The 21,883-nt window shown below is 37.7% G+C and overlaps 1 protein-coding gene across 5 annotated transcripts in view; it reads left to right on the top strand.

Annotated features, from left to right (window-relative positions):
• ROBO2 (roundabout guidance receptor 2) overlaps positions 1-21,883 on the top strand; it is a 602,415-nt gene that overhangs the window by 59,655 nt on the left and 520,877 nt on the right. For all 5 annotated transcript variants that reach the window (XM_015128844.3, XM_077994326.1, XM_077994327.1 and 2 more), the window contains exon 2: positions 1,859-2,185. In XM_015128844.3, coding sequence (XP_014984330.1) covers positions 1,859-2,185 — 327 coding nt within the window. The remainder of the gene's footprint in view (positions 1-1,858; positions 2,186-21,883) is intronic.

Below are 21,883 nucleotides of genomic sequence, written 5' to 3'. Positions count from 1 at the left end.
TTTTCAATTGATATTGAGCATGAACTGAGGTAACATTGAGAAGTAAATATTACTGCTATCTGTTGAAGAGAAATGTGCTCATATTAGGTGATTGGTTGGAAAGTCTTACATAAGAGCAAATTTTTAAGAAGTGCTTATCTATATAATCATTATGTCCCCATATATGGTGATTCCTCTCAGCATCTCCTTTTTATTTACCTGGAGCAGCTAGTAGAACATTTTCATGAATAATGGTAATTGACACCATATAAATGACAAATATCAACAGATCCTTCTCTTCCTATTTCTTTTCTTTTCTCCTTTTTTTTTCTTTTTTTGACAGAATTTTACTCTTGTCGCTCAGGCTGGATTGTGGTGGCGCTATCTTGGCTCACTGCAACGTCTGCTTCCTGGGTTCAAGCGATTCTCCTGCCTCAGCTTCCCGAGTAGCTGGGATTATAGGCGTCCACCACCATGCCCAGCTAAGTTTTTACATTTTTAGTAGAGATGAGGTTTCGCCATGTTGGGCAGGCTGTTCTCAAACTCCTGACCTCAGGTGATCTACCCACCTCGGCCGCCCAAAATGCTGGGATTGCAGGTGTGAGCCACCGTGCCCGGCCTCTCTTCTGATTTCTTACACCCCTTATGGCCCCACTTGTATTGCATTCACCGGGAAGTCACTGGTACAATCTCTCTTTCGTTGTACTGTGTATGGTGATATACCAAATTCTGTCAAGCATTTCGATAGGGTGTATTTTTCCTTCTTTTCCACCTAAACCATCATTTCCCAAGGTCAGGTTCTTTTTATTTTTCTCTTGAACTATTTAAGTAAATTGCAGCTGTCTTCATGTCTCCATTGCTATCCCTTATTGATAATGCAGACTAAAACTATCTTTCAGTTATACAGATAGTCATGTCACTGCTCCCTTAAGAATCTGGGAGCCATGTAAAATAACATCCCACTCTCCTGAGCACGGTACAAAGCCCATTGTCTCAGGCTCCAAGGCTGCCTCAAACCTTTTCCTGCCATATCAGCTTCCTTCCTGATTATGAAACGTACCATGCACATAACTCTCATTTCTTTGTCTTTTTGCTGATGGTATCTCTTGACATGATGCTTTTTTCTTTTAGTTGTAATTTTTCATTCTTTACAGCTCCATCTAAATATAATTTTTTTGGGGGAAGAGATCTCTTATTATGCCTAATTTAGGGTTAACTTTTAATTTTTTTTCTTTCTGCCTATAGTGCATTTCTTATATACCTCTATGCAGCATATTACATTTTAACATACAGATTTATACTTGAGCTCTTCAGTCAAACACACCTGAGTTCAAAAGCCTGCCTCTACTGCAGCTTCATCTACATTTCTGGGCAACTGACATCATTTACTAAGCTTTTGCCTCATCTGTTAAATGCAGATAATATTTGTACATAATTTGCAGGTCTCTTTTTGCGTTAGTCTGATAACACATTGGCAGCACATTATCTATGTGTGTCTTCTAGGTGCTTGCTTATGTGACTTTCTTCCTCAGTATATAACAAGCAATCTGAGGACGGGAAATTAGTGTTACTCATCTTAGTACCCATGCTGATCCCAGAAGAACAAGAAAGTCTCTTGTCCTCTTTTACTTCTGCTTGTCATGATTCATGGAACACATTGAACCTAAGTCCTTTGAGTTAACATATTAATTTATTGGTAAATTGCCCCATTCTACAAAGGAGTTGAGATGACTTCTGAGATGCATACACAAAACGAAACATAAAATACTATTCAATTGAATAACTGAAGAGTTTAATTTCACCATCAGGAACCTCAGTGAAACGGAAGGTTGAGATAAGGCAATGTTAAAGCTTGCCTTTATTCTGTCCTGTTTTGCAGGATCGCGTCTTCGCCAGGAAGACTTCCCCCCGCGGATTGTGGAGCACCCTTCTGATGTCATCGTCTCCAAGGGAGAGCCCACGACTCTCAACTGTAAGGCGGAGGGCCGGCCAACGCCCACCATTGAGTGGTACAAGGATGGGGAGCGAGTGGAGACTGACAAGGACGATCCCCGGTCCCACAGGATGCTTCTGCCCAGCGGATCCTTATTCTTCTTGCGCATCGTGCATGGGCGCAGAAGTAAACCTGATGAAGGAAGCTACGTCTGTGTTGCAAGGAACTATCTTGGTGAAGCAGTGAGTCGAAATGCATCTCTGGAAGTGGCATGTAAGTGAACATAGTGAACCTCATATGCACATTTACTTTTACTTATTTCAAGTAAGTTTCGATGTGTTCCCATAGATGCTAAAACCTAAAGAATCAATCAACACATTGCATGATTTTACTTGGTCTTCTTCAAAGAAGTCTGGTCAAGATAATATCAAGCCAGGGTGTTGTAGTCAATTTGTTTATGTGAAATCAAGATGGCCAATATGTTATTATAAGAAAACACAGAGGCAATGAGGCTGTTCATACTTAAGATTTGAATTATTAATGAAAGACATAATCAGGTATTAAAATTGGCTATGTTAAAATGAAAAGTTGATGTGTAGCATGACACCAAATACAAGGCATATTCAATATCGTACCTATGTCTGTTATCAATTTATATATAAGTAATTATTGATAAACACACCCTGCCACACACATATAAATATATACATTAACTTCGAAATCCAACTTTTATCAGCAACATTAAAAAGAGCCTATTCTTTTATTCTGTAGCTTATACCTACTCTTCCAATTCAGGAATTATTACCCTAGGTGTGGCTAGGAGAATACCCCAACAATAACAGCAATTATACTTTATTTATTTACTTATTCACTTAACGCTCATCGGAGAGGAGATCTGCTGTCTGCGCGAACAGAATGTTCATATATGGGAGGGTTCTCACTTCTACTCAATCTTGGTAATCAAAATAGCTAAGGACTTGCCTTACTGTTGCTGTTTTTATATATTTATTTCCTCATCAAATAGCGCAAATAGCAGTGGTAAATCAAGATATCAATGTTTTCCATCGGTTTAAACACTGCCTCCGTAACTTCATGGATGATTTTCTAGACAAAATTAAAAATAGGGTAGTGTTTTTTTTTTCCTAATTTGTAACTGAGGGTTTGGGGTTATAATGTAAACAATACCATAAAAGTTTGACATTAAGTTATCTGTTTTGAGGAAAGATTTTATCTAGAATAAACTGCGAATAAGATGCCAACAATTCCTGTAATCTCAGCACTTTGGGAGGCCAAGGTGCGGGAATCACATCAGGAGATGGAGACCATCCTGGCTAACACGGTGAAACCCCGTCTCTACTAAAAATACAAAAAACCAGCCGGGCGCGGTGGCGGCGCCTGTGGTCCCAGCTCCTCGGGAGGCTGAGGCAGGAGAATGGCGGGAACCCGGGGGGCGGAGCTTGCAGGGAGCCAAGATGGCGCCGCTCACTCCAGCCTGGGCCGCAGAGCGAGACTCCATCTCAAAAAAAAAAAAGAAGGCAACAATTATGCCTTAAAATCTTTGCACTCTTCAGCTTCCTTGTTGTCATGTACATCTTCAAAGATAAGAGAATTGGGAGATTTCAGGATGCTGGAGTCTTATGTATATAGCTATATATATTTTATCCTAAATAATAGCTCATGGACTCATGTCTTTCTTTTGGTAAACAAAATTGTACTTTTTTTTTTTTTTTTTTTTGAGACAGAGTCCCCCGCTGTCACCCAGGCTGGAGTGCAATGGCGTGACCTCGGCTCACTGCAACCTCTGCCTCGCGGGCTTAAGCAATTCTTCTGTCTCAGCCTCCCAAGTAGCTGGGATCACAGGCACCGCGCCCAGCTAAGTTTTGTATTTTTAGTAGAGACAGGGTTTCACCGTGCTGCCCAGGCTGGTCTTGAACTCCTGACCTCAGGTGATCCACTTGCCTACAGTTTCTTATACAATTATTCCAATGATGTTTTTCGTTCTCAGCCATCTATGTCTGATTTATAGTTTCTGCTAAGAAACCTGGAACCCACAGATTCTGGAAATGTTTAACTCCAATAGGAAAAGACTAGGAGAATCCTAAGACCCATATTTTTTATTTTTTTTTGAAGTGCCTTGAGATACGAGCATTAGGACTTTAGCTAACAGTGGGATTTTGTACTGGCCACCAAATAGTTTTATTTTTATAAAATAATACTTCAAAAAGCCCTTAAATGCAGTTTAATGAAATTTGAAATACACACACACAAATTCAAGAATGCAAATATCCATACCTGTTCCATTTTTATTTTGAAATATCTAATTTTGGAAACTTTTCAAACATATTGAAATACTTCAATACCAAATTTTACTGATTTTTACTCCAACAGACCCTTTTATGGTGAATATGATTGGCATTATTCTCCCATTTTCAAGATAAAGAAAATGATGCCCCAGAAGTTTAGGTGACCAAGATTCAGACAATAAATTAATGGGGTTGCTAGACCAGGACCTGAATCTTCTAATTTTTATTTTTAGGGAATTGTGTTGTATTTGAAGAAACACTCTAAATGAAATCTGTTCTTTTTTAAATACATAAAAATTAAGAAATTTTAATTTTTCAGAATTTAAAAAATTTTATCTACTCTGCAGCAAATAACCTGTTTAAATTCTTAACCAAATTTTACTTTTCAAAATTAAAGTATATAAAATTGACCAGTCATTTTATTGTCTCATCTAAAAGAATTGCTTTCTTTTGTAATTGCATCATTAATAATGAATCAAACTGTTTTAGTGGGAATATTTTAAACCATGATTTGTGTGTGTGTGTAATGTGACAGTAATTTTTTTTTATTTTGAGATAAGTGAGCTTTAAGAAATGCTTGAATTACTCATGACCTAGAGAGGAAAACAAGAAGGCTTGCAAATTGGATTAGGTAGTGAATAAAATTCCTTTTTCTAATGCCATGTCAACAGTTCATTCCATTTGAGGCATCACAAGGTCAAATAATATTAATTTATATGTTGCTCATCTCTTTCCATTAGCTCATCAGTCTTCTATCTTTCCTTATGTATTTCATAAAACATATTAATATGGAAATTTGGGTCAAAGCATTGTGATTTTTCAGTACCTATTGGTAACTAATGTGTATTTTTATAAAATGACAGAGGAACAGCAGTAGAGGAACAACTCCAGATTATGTTAAATTGGCCTTCATATTTTAGAAAACTCAACATAAATACTCATTGTGGTACATTCACTTAGTTTATTAATGGAAGGCAGATATCCACTGACAGAGGTGTTAAGGAATAGCAATGAAGACGCATTCCAATGTGTTCTCAAAGAGCTCACATTCTAGTTGGGATGACAAACATGTAAATAAAGAATTACTATACTAAATAGACAAACAATAAAGCCTTTATAAAGACATGTAAAAAATACTATGCAAATCCGGAGGGAAGATATGTAATTCTTTCTAGATAGGTAAGTTTAAGAAATGATTCTAAGAGGATACATTATTTTAGCTGTGATTTAAGGTCATGTAAGAATGTCCCAGGTGGAAATTGAAGTGAAAGACCATTCTGGTAGAAAGAATGGAAGCTTAAATGAACACTGCGTATTTGGAGAACTGCCAGGTGTCTGGATATGAGGTTGGGGTCAGAGTAAATTGGAAAGGTAGGCATATGCTGAATCAAAATCTAAGCTATTTTGTTATGAGAATGGAGAATCTTTGAAAGAGAATTGAAGATTGCATTAAAGGTATGATGATTGAAGTCAGAGAGGCGTTAAGTAACTCAAATAATTCAGAAAAGAGTTGATGCTAGATTCTGAACTGAACATAGCAGTGAAGATTGGAAGAAACAGTGGGAAACATATTTAGGAATTAAAACTCTGTGACATTGTGATCATTTTGGAGGAGTAGGGGATGATTACTAGATTTGTTTTATTTTGTTTTGTTTTTTGGCTGAGTGACTGGCTATATGGTGCTACCATTCATAGAGGTGGAGGGTAGGTAGGGGAGAACTAACTTTAGGGAACAGAACAGTATGGTAAACTTCAGCTGTATTGTTTGACATACCAAGGAAACAGTAAGCTTAAAATATCTCAAGTTTCATTAAAGAAACAGCTTCTCGAGTTGAGGGGAGAGGTCTTTCCAAGATAGGTGTGGAAGCCACGAAGGTATATAGAAGTGGATGTGATTGCCAGGCAGCCTGTGTTCAGGGCGCAGTTAATAAGAGCTGAGTCCAATCTCAGTGCTCAGAACAGCAATATTTAGTGGTGGTCAAGGCAAGAAATGCTCATGCAAAAGGGTCAGGCTGAGTAGAAGTATCAGAGTGATAGAATATAGGCAGTGAAGTGGCAAGAATAACCAAGGAATACTTTAAAAAATACTGAAAGTGTGGCCAAGTGTGATGGTTCACACCTGTAATCCCGGCACTTTGGGTGGCCGAGGTGGGTGGATCACTTGAGGCCAGGAGTTTGAGGCCAGCCTGGCCAACATAGTGAAACCCTGACTCTACTAAAAATACAAAACTTAGCCAAGTGTGGTGGTGAGTGCCTGTAATCCCAACTACTCAGGAGGCTGAGGTGGGAGGATCGCTTGAACCTGGGAGGCAGAGGTGGCAGTGAGCTGGGATTGTACTACTTCTCTCCAGACTGGGTGACAGAGCGAGACTCTCTCTCAAGCAAACAAGCAAACAAACAAACCACAAGAGTACTAAAAGTGGTTACACAATGCAAATCCCAAATGATGGTCAAATAAACAGTACCTGTGGGCTCTAGTGATGGGGACAGAGCACAACAGCTGAAGAGTGAGTAGTGGTGGGATGGAAGTAGCACATGCTGCCAGTTCTTTCCTAGAATGTAGTTCTGAATGGAGCATGGAGAATTAGAGCAGGGTACGTCAACCTCTGCATTTCTGACATTTGGGATCAAAATTTATTCAGTGTGTGTGTTTGGGGTGGGGGGTGGGTCATGCTCTGCATTGTAAGATGTTTAGACATACACCTCTGGCATTTGTTCACGAGATGCCAGTGGGATCCTCCCTAACCCTGTTGAGACAAACAGTGTGTCTCCAGATATTGGAAATATTCCCAGGTGGGAAAGTCAGTTGAGGACCACTGACCTAGATGTACCTAAGTAGTCAAGAGCATATTAATATGTAGGACATAAACATGTGACAACTTTTTTTATAAAATGATTATTGATAAAAAAATATGGATTTTTTTTTTTTTTACTATTTTTGCTTCACATTAGTTGTCATTTTTAATTTCAAAAATGTTGGATTCTACTATGATATGAAATGTGGAATTTTATTGATAACCATCTGTCTTGACTGGTTTTTTGGAAGTCAGCCAGTTCTTTACCATATTGTATTCATTTTGATGTTTGTTTGTTTTCCTTTAATACATGCTTCAGCTTTATGTTCTGGAACAACACAGCAGAGGGAAAAAAATTCAGGACCAATCATTGCAATGGAATCACCTCAAATTTGCTTTTACTTTTTTCTTAGTTTGCAAAAAAAAAAAAGCTATCCAGAAAGTGTTTTTTGAGTCACTTGACCTCAAGAGTAATCTCTAGGCAAAAATTGTTTTTTAAATAGTTGATAATGGTTGTAGAGTTGATAAGAAAGAGGCCTGGTACTCAAAAAGCTAATACGTAGTTTTCCAGTGGGACCACCAAGACAGCCATGGTGTAGCTGGTACAGATAGAGTTTCAGTTCTGAACCCTTGTGCTCCCTGTTTATGGAGCAGAAGGAGCACAGGGGGTCCTCACAGAGATTGTAGCTGCCTGTGATGCAGCCTGAGTCAGTGGCAGCCTCTAGAGATGGCAGCTGTAGCCCCAGGTGGCAAATATATGACAGCAGCTTGATCTATCGACCAGGGTAAGAGGGGGTTCTGGCCTAAATGAAAATTCATGAAAAATTGATGAAGTCCCCAGATTATTTTTTCCGTTTCCTTTTCTCAGCACTGTGCCAGTGCGGAGAGTGGAGATTAAATGAGGTGCTGAACACTTTAGTGGCAAGGAGGTTGTGGTTCAAAGGTCAGGGGTCACATAGAAACCGATCTTTTTTTTTCTTTTTTCTTACTGCTAAAGCAAAACACAGGAAACTTTTCAGATTAGCTGTGATTTACCTTTGCTTTGATAAATAAAATGACGACATGCTCAAAAGTTGGCTTTTGATGCAGTTACAAGAGAACAGATGTGATTCATAATTCAAACGTGGAACTGGAAATAGATTGAATTCCATGACTTGAGGATGATTTTTTTTCTTTCTCTTTATTTGTTGTCTTCTGTATCAAGGCTCATGCTGTATGAAAGTCATTTAGGGAAGAAAAAGGTCTTGCATTATTTATAGGTCACGGATTGCAGGAATAGCAAAGCTGTGGAACAAACATAATGCTCCTGTTTGCTTTACATCAAAAATTAAATCGATGGTTTATCTGTATAAAGAAGAGAGGTTACAGAAGTAGACTGACTTTAGTATGAGAGGACACAGGTGGCATTAAAAATGAAGACAACGTAAATAGCTTCCTTAATATCCTCAAGTTAATAAATATGTAAATTTTTGTTTTTTATTTTATTTTGGCTGTCAATGAATCTTATCTAGGCAAAATACCTTTATACATCATAAAGACACAAGATAAATTAAATTGCAAAAAGACCAATCCATAGAGAGCTTTTCAAAAAAATGCTTAATTGAGATATATTTAACATACCATATCATTTACTCTTTTAATATATACAAATCGGTGTTTTTGGCATATTCACAGGGTTGTGCAATGAACACTATAATCAAATTTAGAACATTTTCATCAGTCCTACAATGAACTCTATACCCATTAGCACTCAGTTCCCATTCCTACACCCTCTCACCCCAGCCCTAAGTAAAAGCTAATCTAATGTCTAGAGCTATACATTTTCCCAATATATTGTCTTGTGTGACTATAATAGCATCTTTTCCTTAGCATTAATGTTTTCAAGGATCGTGTTTGTTGTAGCATGTATCAGTACTTTATTTTTTATTATTGCTGAATAATATTTCATGTTATCAACATACCACTTTTTATTTATCCATTCATCATATGATAGACATTTACGTTACTCCCACTTTTTATCTACTATGATCAACGCTGCTATGGAAATTTTTGTACACATTTTTGTGTGCACATATGGTTTCGTTTGGGTATTCTCTTAAGTTTACGCCTAAGAGTAGGACTGTGGAGTTATATGGTAACTCTGTTTAACTTTTTGAGGAATTTATATGTAATTATTATTAAGTGTAGATTCAATGATATTTATTGGTGCATTGAAGTAACTGTATCCAACTCCCCTCTCAGTATGAAACACAGTCATAAAACATTTCTAGCATTTAATAAATATTATTGTATGGCTGTTACGTTAGATTTTCTGTGTCGTATTTCCATAATTTCAGGTAAGATTCAACTATTTAAAAATATAGAACGAGGCCGGGCGCGGTGGCTCACGCCTGTAATCCCAGCACTTTGGGAGGCCGAGAGGGGCGGATCACGAGGTCAGGAGATCGAGACCATCCTGGCTAACACAATGAAACCCCGTCTCCACTAAAAATACAAAAAAAATTAGCCGGGCGTGGTGGCGGCGCCTGTGGTCCCAGCTACTCGGGAGGCTGAGGCAGGAGAATGGCGGGAACCCGGGAGGCGGAGCTTGCAGTGAGCTGAGATCCGGCCACTGCACTCCAGCCTGGGCGACAGAGCGAGACTCCGCCTCAAAAAAAAAAAAAAAAAATATATATATATATATATATATATATAGAACGATTAACCATATGGAAACAGCGGATGGCCACAAAGTTCCTAATAAATCCTTATGTAACTTCTACTAGACTGTTTTCACTTTGCTCCCAATTAAGTTGGAAAATCTTGCTATTTGAATCTTCATTTTCTGTTCTGTTTGTGTTTGTTCTAAAAACTGGCAATTTGTCTTCTCAGAAGCTGACATTACCTTTCCTGAGAATAACTGACAGTACTTTTCTCATTATCGGGTTACTTTCTCTTCCAAATATACTGAGGTTTTTTTCTTTTACTTGTCAGGTTCAGACTAAGAAATTAGTGAATGATTATACTAGAAGTCTAAGAGTGGGAAAACAAAGAACTATTATTCTGTATCTTTCTTAAAACAAATAAGCATACAAACAAACATATCAACTTAAATTCAAACTCCATGGCAATGAGTTGGACTGGAACTATATTTACAGGTGTGGACCAAAAAGAATATAGGAGCAACTTTTTTTTTGTTGTTGTAATTTTCTCCATTTGCATTTCTACAAATGTCAGGTGAGATTTCAGATATTTTTGGTGGTGATGGTGGGTGGTAGGGGAGGATACTTAACTGAAAACCGCTCCCTAGCTCAAGGTAGTTCACAGAATAATCTGAGTGTGTTATTTGGGCTGTTTTGTGAGTGTGCCTTTTAATTTTGTCATACTCCATCAATACTTTCAAGTGCAGTCTCTCCTTTGATCTTCCCAAGTGAAGGTGTGAAATTGCTACACCTGGGGAACATGTTTGAATTTGTGATCTGTTTAAGTATGTACAATGCTGTATTTTGATACGAGGTTTCTTTCTGTTGATTGAATTAACTGTATTCAGACTCTCTCTCAACAAGTCTCAAGTTGCCATTCACTGACAATTAGCCTGAATTAACTCTGACTCCAGGGAAAGCATATAAATGAAGTGAAGTCATTGTGTCCTCTACTTTTCAAAAGTTTATTCCCATAAACAGTATAATTCTGAGTATGATCCTGAGGTCTTCAGTCATATAGATCCTATCCATCAAATGAAAAGGAAACATATTCATAGTGATACTAAGAGTTAAGGAGACAAAATATGTTGAGGTCTGCTCTGGTTTTCAAACCCAGAAACTCTTTTTATATAAAGTTAAGAAAAATAATTTAGGGTTTTGAATTTATTTGTTGTTGTAATTTTTTTTTTTTTTTTTGGGATGGAGTCTCACTCAGTCACCCAGACTGGAGTGCAGTGGTGCGATCTCAGTTTACTGCAGCCTCTGCCTCCCAGGTTCAAGCGATTCTTCTACCACAGTCTCCCAAGTAGCTGAGACTACAGGCAGGTGCCACCACACCTGGCTAATTTTTGTATTTTTAATAGAGATGGGATTTTGCCATGTTACCCAGGCTGGTCTTGAACTCTTGGCCTCAAGCAATCCTCCCGCATTGGCCTCCCAAAGTGCTGGGATTACAGGTGTGAGCCACTGCGCCCGGCCTCTTACTACAAATTTTTAATTAAATTTCAACTGGTGTGTAGATGCAAGTTGATTTTACTGAAAATGTATGTAGGTTGGCATTATGCTTAGGAATTACAATTTCGTGCAGTAGCTCATACACTTTTCTCCCAGAATTTGTGTTTCGGCGGAATGCAGATTTCCAATTTCCCCTGTTTAGATTGTATTTGTTTCTGATAATTATAATGTGCATCTTTTAATTCTGAAACACCCCCAACAAGGTTTCTATAATTACTTAAGGCAAGTTACACTTGTTTTAAGCATGAGTCAGTATATATGATAAGGTCTTTACAGAAGTATAGAAGTAAAAACAATAGGTGAAGTTTTGTTTAACTCTGAACGTTTTTTCTTTATAGATGTTTATACATTTTATATAAACTTTATAGATTCTTTATACATTCTTTATAGATGTTTCCGACAGTCTATGATTTAACTGCTGAGGGATGAGGTTCGATAGTATTAAGATATTCTCTCCACTATATACCATTAGCATTAGTTTTTCCTCTCAGGAGATTTTCAAAAGCAATTCGCAACCACCCATTTCTGAATTAAAAATACTTATACATTTTTGTCAATTAGACATTCATCCACTTTTTGTCAATGTCTCCCAAGAAATACTCTATGAAAGCATTACTGAGCCCCAGGTTGGGATGGTTCTGTAAGCTGTTTGAGGTTTTCTAGCACAGTCCTCCTTTGTCTACTAAGACATTAGTAGTTTAATATCTCTGGGTGTCTTAGTCTGTTCAAGCTACTACAAGAAAATACCAGAAATTGGGTAGCTTTTCAGGAAAATAAATTTATTTCTCATCGTTCCGGAGCCTGTAAGCCTGAGCTGAGAGAGCCAGCATTGTTGGGTTTTGTGAGGCCCCACCTCCCGGTTCATAGATGGTGTCCTCACAAGGTGAAAAGGCACTCATCCCATTTAGAAGAGCGCTGTCTCATGACCTAATCATCTTCCAAAGGCTCCACCTTCAGTGACATCACCGTGAGGGATGATATTTCAACATACGAATTTTGGGGGGATAGAAACATTCTGACCACAGCTCTGGCCCTTGGCGAGAATCCAGGCAAGGGTTGTAAGAGAGGCAGGTGTTTGGACGCAGTGACAGACGGGGCCTGGAAATTGAGCTTAAATTAATGCCCAAGTACAGAAAAGGCTCTTCTCTATCACCTCTATTGGCAGCGCCACACATTAGTCGGTTCCTCATCTGAGAAGTTAACCAACTGAGAATTCAAAATAATTTTTAAAAACCAACAAAAATATGCCGACAAGAAATATTACAAATCATATGGTATAGTGTCTATTTGCATAGCATTTACACAGTGTTAGGTAGTATAAGTGATTAAGAGATTTAATATATACAGGAAGAGGCGCATCGCTACATGCAAATACTGTGTCATTTTATGAAACGGACTTGAGCATTCAGTGGTCTTGGTATCTGCAGGGGTCTTAGGACCAGTCTTCTCTGGATACCAAGGGACGAATGTACCCCTTTCTGAGAGTCAGGCCATTTGCTAGTTAATGCAAGTATAAAGGCAGTCATCACATTTTTTGTGTGATTATCTAACATTTAAGTCTGAACCAAGATTTTGGAATAAACATCACAGTGTCTATATATGGAAATAAAATGTAACTATTTTTTCCATGACATGAGGTGTATTTGATATAAACTATTTTATATAAATTTGCCTGCCTCATTTTCTTTCTTCTTGCTTTCTTTGCTTATTCAAACTGAACAAGTACATTATACATATAAACATATATGTATATATGTGTGTGCATATAAACGTACATATATTTTTTTCCTTAACATGAGGTATATTTGATATAAATCATTTTATATAAATTCACCTGCCTCTTTTTCCTTCTTCTTGCTTTCTTTGCTTATTCATATTGAATGAGTATATTATACATATATGTGTGTATCTGTGTTTATATATATACATATATACACACATGCATACGTATATATATTTGTATATATGATATGATATTAGAGATGTGATCCCACTCACTGTGTTGCCAAGGCTGGTCTGGAACTCCTGGCCTTGTGTGACCCTCCTACCTTGGCCTCATGAAGCGCTAGGATTACAGGTATGTGCTATCAGGGCCAGAGAATATTTTCTCTTAAATCAGTTTTTAAATGTCTTTATTGGGTTTCCTAATCGTTAAGATTAAAATGGGGTTCAAGAGCACCTCAGTGGTGCTGGGCTGTATATGAGGAGTCTGAGTCGCCTCATCAGGTGACGGTGAACATTCCACCGTAGTGATGTAGGGTGGGGGCCTTCAGACAGGGCAGACTGCAGGAGTGAGGAGCGGCCACAAGTTGCTTCTAGGTGAATCTGAATGAAAGATGGACTTAGAAAACTGGAAAGAAGTATCAAAGCAAAACCCTGAGGTTGTGCTTGGCCAGATTTCAAGCGCAAATAATACATTAGCTTAATTGGGGAGTGGATGTAGGGTAGTAGAGGGAGATAATTTAAATAGCTGGTAGAAATTAGTAATGACTAAACGAATTGACGAGCTTTCATGTTATCCTAGAACCCAAGGGAGCCCCATTTGATGTGAGCTTGTTATTTGGAAGTGAGGTTTGTGAAGGGAGCCTACGAGTGTGGAGGGAGGAGATCTACTATACATAGTTCAGGTATAGTAGGATGAGGGTTAAGTGGATTAATTAAGTTGAGAATAGGAAAAGAGGAGATAAAATGTTAAAAAAATGTGGATAGGAATTTAAAAAATGAATCTGTAGTTCAAGGGAAGATTTAAATTTAGTTTGCTAGAGTTTTGTACAGTACCTTCTACTGATCGGTACTCACCTAGGTGTTACAGATACTTAGAACAAGCTTTGTTTAATAGGTATAGAGTTTCAGTTGGCAAGATGAAAACATTCTAGAGATCTATTGTGCAACAATGTGAATATACCTAACGCTACTGAACCGTACACTTAAAAATGACTAAGATGGTGTATTTTATGTTATGTGGTTTTTTTGCCACAACTAAAACATGAAAATATTAACAAAACAAATAAACCACCACCACAACAAAAACCAAGGCATGGCTCTTGCCATCAGAGAACATTCAATAGGACGGCCTCGAATGTGGTAAGTGTGAGAGTGAGGGAGGAGGAACTGCTGTGCTGTGAAATATAGGGGAGAAGTAGGCCAACTCTGCAAGAGAATGTGAAACAGGTGAAATGATTTCGCTAGGGAGAAAATAATTAATAATCTCTGGTGCTTGCTAAGGGCCAGGCTTATTTCTGTGTTTCACACTTATGGCTTATTCAATTCTCAAAACAACTCTAAAATTTGGGTACTATTATTTTCTCTCTCTTGTATTTGAGGTACACAGAAAGGAGAGTTGGGATTCGAACTCTGGCGGCCTGGCTCTCAAGCCTGCTTTCTTAATTACTATGCTAAGCATTCTCATTGATTTACTTGAACAAGCAAACAAAATCATTTGACACTTAAAAGGGTCATTAGCATTTTCTTAGGTATTTTACCCAGAAACAGTTATTCAATTGTATAAATACAATGATGACCCCTGGAATAGGTGAAGTCAAAGAGCAGCATTTTGGTGCTACAATTCTGTGATTCATGGGATATTACGGAAAGAAACAACAGAGAGAGTAATCTTTTCTATTTTTTTATTTAGTTACATATTGACATTTGAGAGCTCATTAGTTTATTCAAGTAATTTGATTTTCTCTCTACAGTTCCTAGTTGTCAAATATTAGTATCAAGAAAATCCATCACTTTCAGTTCTTATTGACATGTTTGCAGGCCAAAGCAGCTTGGAGATTAAGAATCCAATTTATAAGACAAGTCATCTATCATTTAATATCCAAAGATAACTTGACTAAGTTTTATAGAAAAAGAAATATGATAATAGCAATGATATCTTACTACTTTAGGATAATTTCTGGAGTTTTTTGAGTCGTTAACATATTTATATGCATTATTTCATTGCTATATGTATTTGTAGACATTTGCTGACTTCAATAGTTTCTAAGTTCAATATATGGTATTAACATTGGTCTATTTGACTTTCAAATTACTCTTTTATATTTATATATATATATACATATATATATATGAATCAAAGGAGGAAGTATAGCCTTTTCAACTAATGATGCTGGTGGAATTAAATATCCATAGACAAAAATAAAAAACAGAACCCTGACTTAAACCTTACGAATTATGCAAAAATTAATCTGAAATGGATCATACATACAGTTAAATGTAAGGCATAAGACTATATATATATAAATGTAAATATAAGTATATACACACACACATACACACATATATATATATATATATAGAGAGAGAGAGAGAGAGAGAGAGAGAGGGGGTTTCACTCTGTCACTCAGGCTGGAGTGCAGTGGTGTGATCACAGCTCACTGCAGCCTTGACTTCCCAGACTGAGTGATCCTTCTGCCTCATCCTTCCCAGTAGCTTGTACTACAGGCATGCGTCACTAAGCCCAGCCAATTTTTGTACTTTTCGTGGAGATGGGGTTGTGCCCTCTTGCCCAGGCTGGTCTCAAACTTCTGAGCTCAAGCTGTCCAACTGCCTTGGTCTCCCACAGTGCTGGAACTACAGGTGTGAGCCATTGCGCCTGACTTAAAACTATAAAATGTTTAGAAAATAACGAAGGAGAAAATCCTTTGTGTCTAGAATTTGGTGAAGAGTAAAACATTAACCAAAAGATAAAATTAATAAATTTGACTTTATTAAAATTAAAACTTTAATTCTCTTAAAGATCTTGTTTATGGAAAAAAAAAAGACAAGCTACATACAGGGAGAACCACATATCTGAAAAAAGCGTATCTAGAATTTATAAAGACATATCAAAATTCAACATTAAATAAAACTAATAATCAAGCTGATGTCTTTTTTATTTTAAAATAAGTATGTATACACAGGAAGTATGTCTACTACTAGAGATACTAGTAGTATCTCTCTTAGTTCCCATGAATCTATACTTATTACAAAATAAAGTATTAAAATTACTTGTCAAGCTATCTTAAGTAGACATTAATAATATACATAAAAATGAATTTGAAACTGAATAGTTCTTTGGAAAGCTTTTGAATGTTTGTTTTTTCTTAAACATTGATGAATTCATATTTTTAAGTGTCCATGATCTGTTAAGAATCTTACTCAAATTCATGTATTTACTGTTTTAAATTTATAAATTTAACTTGTGATACATTCTATATACAGTTTCGTGCATTTATCTTCATATCTTTGATTTTTGTTCCATCATAGTTTTTTAGTTTAAGGATAGATTTTATTTCACTTTCTTTGTTAGGGGAAGGGAAAGAAAAGAGGGGGCTGGTTATTCATGGCAGTTTGGCAAGAATGCCCAAAACATGAATAGAGTGCATTATGTAGCTGGCACGAAGTCCCTACTTTAGGTTAATAAAGAGATGCAATTTATCTTGATTCGTTGCTGCTAAAATTATGCATGGATTATTGTTAATATTTCTACGTACCTTTTTAAATTCACCATTATAACTGAAATGTCACTAAAGGAGAAAGATTGGCCGGGCGCGGTGGCTCGCGCCTGTCATCCCAGCACTTTGGGAGGCCGAGGTGGGCGGGTCCCCTGAGCCAGGCGTTCAGGACCAGCGCGGGCAGCCCGGTCAAACCCATCTCTACGAAACAATACGGTAATTGGCCGGTGCAGGGCACAGCTGCGGCGCCCGCTGGCGGGGAGGAGCCCGGGGAGGGGGGCGGGGAGGAGCCCGGGGGGTGGAGGTTGCCAGGAGCCGAGGTCACCGCATCCCAGCCTCGGTGACAGAGCGAGACGAGACGCGGTCTCGGAAAAAAAGGAGAAAGATCAAGGAATTTTTTGGCGCGGGCGGGAGGGCCGGAGTCTCGCCTTGTGGCCCAGGCTGGAGTGACGTGGTGCGGCCTCGGCTCCTGCAGCCTCCGCCTCCCAGGCTCGAGCGCGGCTCCGGCCTCAGCCTCGGGAGGAGCTGGGACCGCAGGCGCCGCCACACGCCCGGCTGGTGTTGGTGTTTTCAGTAGAGACGGGGCTTCGCCGGGTGAGCCAGGCTGGTCTCGAACTCCTGATGTCGGCTGGCCCGCCCGCCTCGGCCTCCCAAAGTGCTGGGATTCCGGGCGGGAGCCACCGCGCCCTGCCGAGAAAGATCAGGGATTTCAGACTGTCACAAGAAGGAAAAGCTGAAGGAATCGGAGTTACTGATCCAGGAGCATTAAAGGCATCAGTAGATCCTATCGTTCCTACCCAGCACGTGAAGAACTATTATGCCAAAGAGAGAATACATGTATATTCTATCTAACCTTAAGAGAGAAAAGGGTCAGTGGACAAAAGCTGCAGCTTTTGCCTCAGTGGACCGTACGGTGATTATGCCATATGTGTTTTTTTTCCTGGGATCTTAAAGAACTGTGGGCAAGCCAAAACAGCAACATGTTGTGGTCAGAAATAAAACTAAAAAGTTGCATAAAATATGTTTTGGTTTAGCTTTGCTTACATTTTTCCTCAAAGGAAAACTGAATCTCCAGGATAATGAAACAAGGTAACAAGACAGTTCTGACGCACTTTCAGTTGCAAAATAATTCTCAGCACTTTTCTGTACACAAGGAATTCGATAACGTAGAAATAATTTTCTTAAATTCAGCGTTATCACACTGTTTTGAAAAGTCCTTGAAAAAATCCCATTTGTGCATACATCTTACCCATCTTATTTCAAAATCCATTGAGATTGTAAGCAATTAAATCAATTGCTTTTTGTAGACCAAACCCTCATTTATAACATGTAATTCCCCAGGACCCGCATGTCCAGATTCAAGAACAGCTTGATAGAAAGACTGATTTATTTTTATTTTCTTCCTGGGTCTGCTTTGAATAGTCTTAAAAGAAGGAGGAAAATGCTGTGTTTAATATTCATATAGGATTTTCTAATAAAAGCAGCTTCTCTCAAAAACCTGTTAAGAAGGACTACCTATAAAGGAGTCAACTTGTGATATCCTTCCTAAGTATTTATTTGGTTCTTGGGGATTGATGGATAAGCTGATAGAGTCTAATCTTCAAATGTGTATGTCATTAATAGAGATGTAAGAATCTCAATTTGCTTTGTCTTTTCCTTTCCTGACACATTATAAGGAAAAGCTTTACTAATGAAGTACCCAATGGTAATAACCCATTATATGCTAGAATCTCTCTTTCTATCAGATGACATGCAAATGAACTGTTCTATTTCTGTGGAGAAAGAGAGACAAGGAGTGGTCTAGTTAATCATACTTGAGGACTGCCATAGTTGTCTTCTGGGAAATATTCTCATGATTCATTCTTATTTAAGGGTCCTCACCCTATGCATAAGAAAATCTCCCATTCATTCCATTTGGGTTTGACGTTAATTATAGGGGCATTAATGGACACTTTCTCATAAGAAATGAATGTAGGATTAAATCAGAAAATAATAAAGCAACCTTTAGATGAATCAGGTCATGATAGAACTATATACGGAGAAGCTGGGAGGTTGGAGGAACTTGAGAGGTCATCAGTCCCTTTGTTGTTTAGATCTAGAAACTGAGTCCTGGAGAAGTGAAATGACTTAACTGAAGTCCCAGCTGATGAGAGGCAGGCGTGAGATGACAAACAAAGTAGCCTCTTGCATCAGGCAGCAATGTAGAGAAAAGATAGTTCTGGGAATTTAAGAGACCATGTTCTGACCATTTTCTGCTATTAACTACTCCTGTGATTTTGGGCAAACCTTTTACCTTCTCTGGGTCTGTTTTCTTAAATCTAAGGTGAGACTGGACTAAGCATTTGCCCTCTGGAAAGGGGGAATCTACGGGAGCTCCTGGAGGAGATTAGTGTGTGATTATTATTCCAACTAAGTTCATTGGAAAAAAGATCTGTTCTGCAGTTTGACTAAATTACTTTACTTACGTGTGTGGTATTTTTATATTTTATTAAAGTACTAAAACTAATAAAATGTTTGTTATTAGTTTATTAGTTTATTAAATGATCTAACGTATCATTTATATTTTGTTTTCAAAATTGAAGACACCAGCCTTGGATATCATATAAATTTAGTAGCACTTTTCAGCTAACCTTTTCCCTAAGCAATGAAAAGACGTTTTTCTTATTCTGGAAAATATTTTACTTTATTTTTATAGCATTTCTTTATGGGTCCTATAGTTGACAACAAGTAATTAATAATATTGCTGGTAAAATGAGGCATTTCCTTAATCTTACATGTCTTGAGAAATTAGCTGTTCATGTATCCATGTCTACACAGTCCTCGTTCACCTTGTGACCACGTAATTAAGTCATTCTTCTTTTCCAATCAGCCATTCAGGTGTAAGGCAAATGTTTTTTTGAAAGATTATGCACACCTTGTAGAACAGTACTTCTGGTCCCTTTGGGTTTAAAGTATACAAGTATAGATTCCTAGTATATCAACTCTATTATTTTGTTTCTTTAAAAGAGAATTTTTAAAAAAATAAGCAAAGAAGTTTTTTTTTTTTGTTTTTACTCATATATTTGACTTACACCTTGTGTATAAAATGTTTTGTTAGGTAAAATGTATTTTATCTATTTACAAAAATATTTTCCCCCAAATAGCATAATTCTATAAGTAGCAGTCATATATTAGACCAACATCCCATTTGTCCTCTTTTTGAACCCATGTTATCTGAACTACTGTAAAGATCTTTTTCCTGTGTTTTTATTTTATTTACCTATTTTTAAAAAAAGTTATTTATTGTGTGTTATTATTTTCCTGGTTATATGTAATATCTTTCCATCTTAGATATGTTGGAAACTACAGAAAAGTTTGTTAAAATTACCGACAGAAATAAATACCACTTCTTCCATTGTGTTTTAATTTCATTTCTGTCAACTGTATGACTTGAATAGAAAATCTGTGAAATGAATTTAGTTTTAGCACTTTAATAAAATATAAAAATACTACACATGTAAGTAATTTAGTCAAATTGCAGAACTTTTTTTTTTATTTTTCAAAGAATATTTAGGAAGCTTAAATAATAGCTTGTACATGTACTCAGAAAACAGGAGTCATCTAAATTGCAAACTTGTTTAATAAGTTCTTCCATATATGAGCATTGTGTCATCTTCGAAGTTTTCATACAATTGGCACAGTGCTAAATATTTTATAACATGTCTGTAAAATAAGTTAAACTATTCTTCTGCCACAAAAAATTGTTTTTCGGCTTTCTAACTGTTGTGATATCTTTGTGAATACTAGCCTTTTCTCTATAAACCAAGTAACAAATACAATAAGCCTCACATTTTACATGGTAAAGATAAGCAGAGTCATCACTACTCCATGAACTAACCAGACTTTTACGGTGCCTTTAGAAATGTGCATCTGTTGTTTCGCTTTTGGGAGTTTAAAGGTAGTTCATTCTGCATTTAAAGATACTGTTTATTTCAATACGTAGATGCATTTGAAACTGGAAAGAAAATTTAGCATACTTTTGTATTCGTCTGTAATATCAGTCCAAGAAAAAACATGGTTTATCTTCTCCAACTAGTCTTTCTTTACCTATCCCAGTGTCCTCAGTTGGAGTGACCTTTGGAGTGGCTGGTGTCTTGAGTGATGTCGTTAATGAGATCTAGCGACATCATGACCCTGACCCCTTCATGGCCCTGACTCCTCTCATCCATCTTCTTAACCCCACAAGGCTGCAAGTCAGTGTGTAGAATCAGGATTAAACAAGTGTGAATAAACAAGTTCAAGAGTTTTCTGTCAGGGCTGCCAGTGCATGGCATAGCAAAGTAAGACATAGAGAACGTGCTACCTAAACGCTCTTTGTGCACCTCCACGAATCCTGTTGGAGAAATCGCTACTGTTTGTGGTCAGTGTCGTGCGTCTAATCTCCTCAGTTCGCTCCATTCCTGGACAGCGATGGCAGTCGGCCTTTATAATCACATAGCTGTTGGCACATTCAATGAAAGCATGGCCGATCTATCACTTCCCCAATGTCACACATTACTAAAGCTTTTATCTCATTAACTGTGATTAATGTTTGTATGGCATGGGCTTGTCATGTAACTGTTCATATTCAGCCATGTGAATCCCTTAGTTTACTTGATGACTGAAGGGCATTTCTTGTTTCAGAAGAGAACTTTATCTTAGGGGCTGAGAAGCCTTGTTTTCAAGCCACCATTGGCTTGAGAACTGTGTGATGTAGCTCTTCCTTGGCTCCTCAATTACTGTCCTTCAGAGTGTTACTTGCCATTCAGCTTGGACACATAGCAAAAAATACAAGAAATGTAGTAGAACTTTAAGGAAGTATTTACCTGTAATTCTTTCATTTAAACATTGCTTTCCTTATATGATTTCCAATTGAGTCTGTGTTCCCAAAGTTAGATGGAAAGGGGTAGAGATAATGGATGCAGGTATTTTCTCGCCTGTGGCTATGGTTCTTGTCTTTATCTGCACTATGCTTGACAAGTCTTTCCCCTTAGCCCAGGGCAGCATTTGATAAGTTGACCAGTCAGTGATTAAACATATTTATTTAGTTCAGTGGGTCAGAGCTATTGCGACAGAAAATTACTGATGGATTATCAATTTCAGCACCTCTGACATCTGGCCTCAGTGTAGTCCATCATCTGAGGCCTCATAACACATTTCCTTCGACAATAACATGCTCAGCTACCTGTGTGATCACAGAGCCGAATAACGGAAAGAT

This window comes from Macaca mulatta, chromosome 2 (genome assembly GCF_049350105.2).
Source record: "Macaca mulatta isolate MMU2019108-1 chromosome 2, T2T-MMU8v2.0, whole genome shotgun sequence".
Taxonomy (NCBI): domain Eukaryota; kingdom Metazoa; phylum Chordata; class Mammalia; order Primates; family Cercopithecidae; genus Macaca; species Macaca mulatta.
This window is presented reverse-complemented; position numbering and strand designations above follow the sequence as displayed.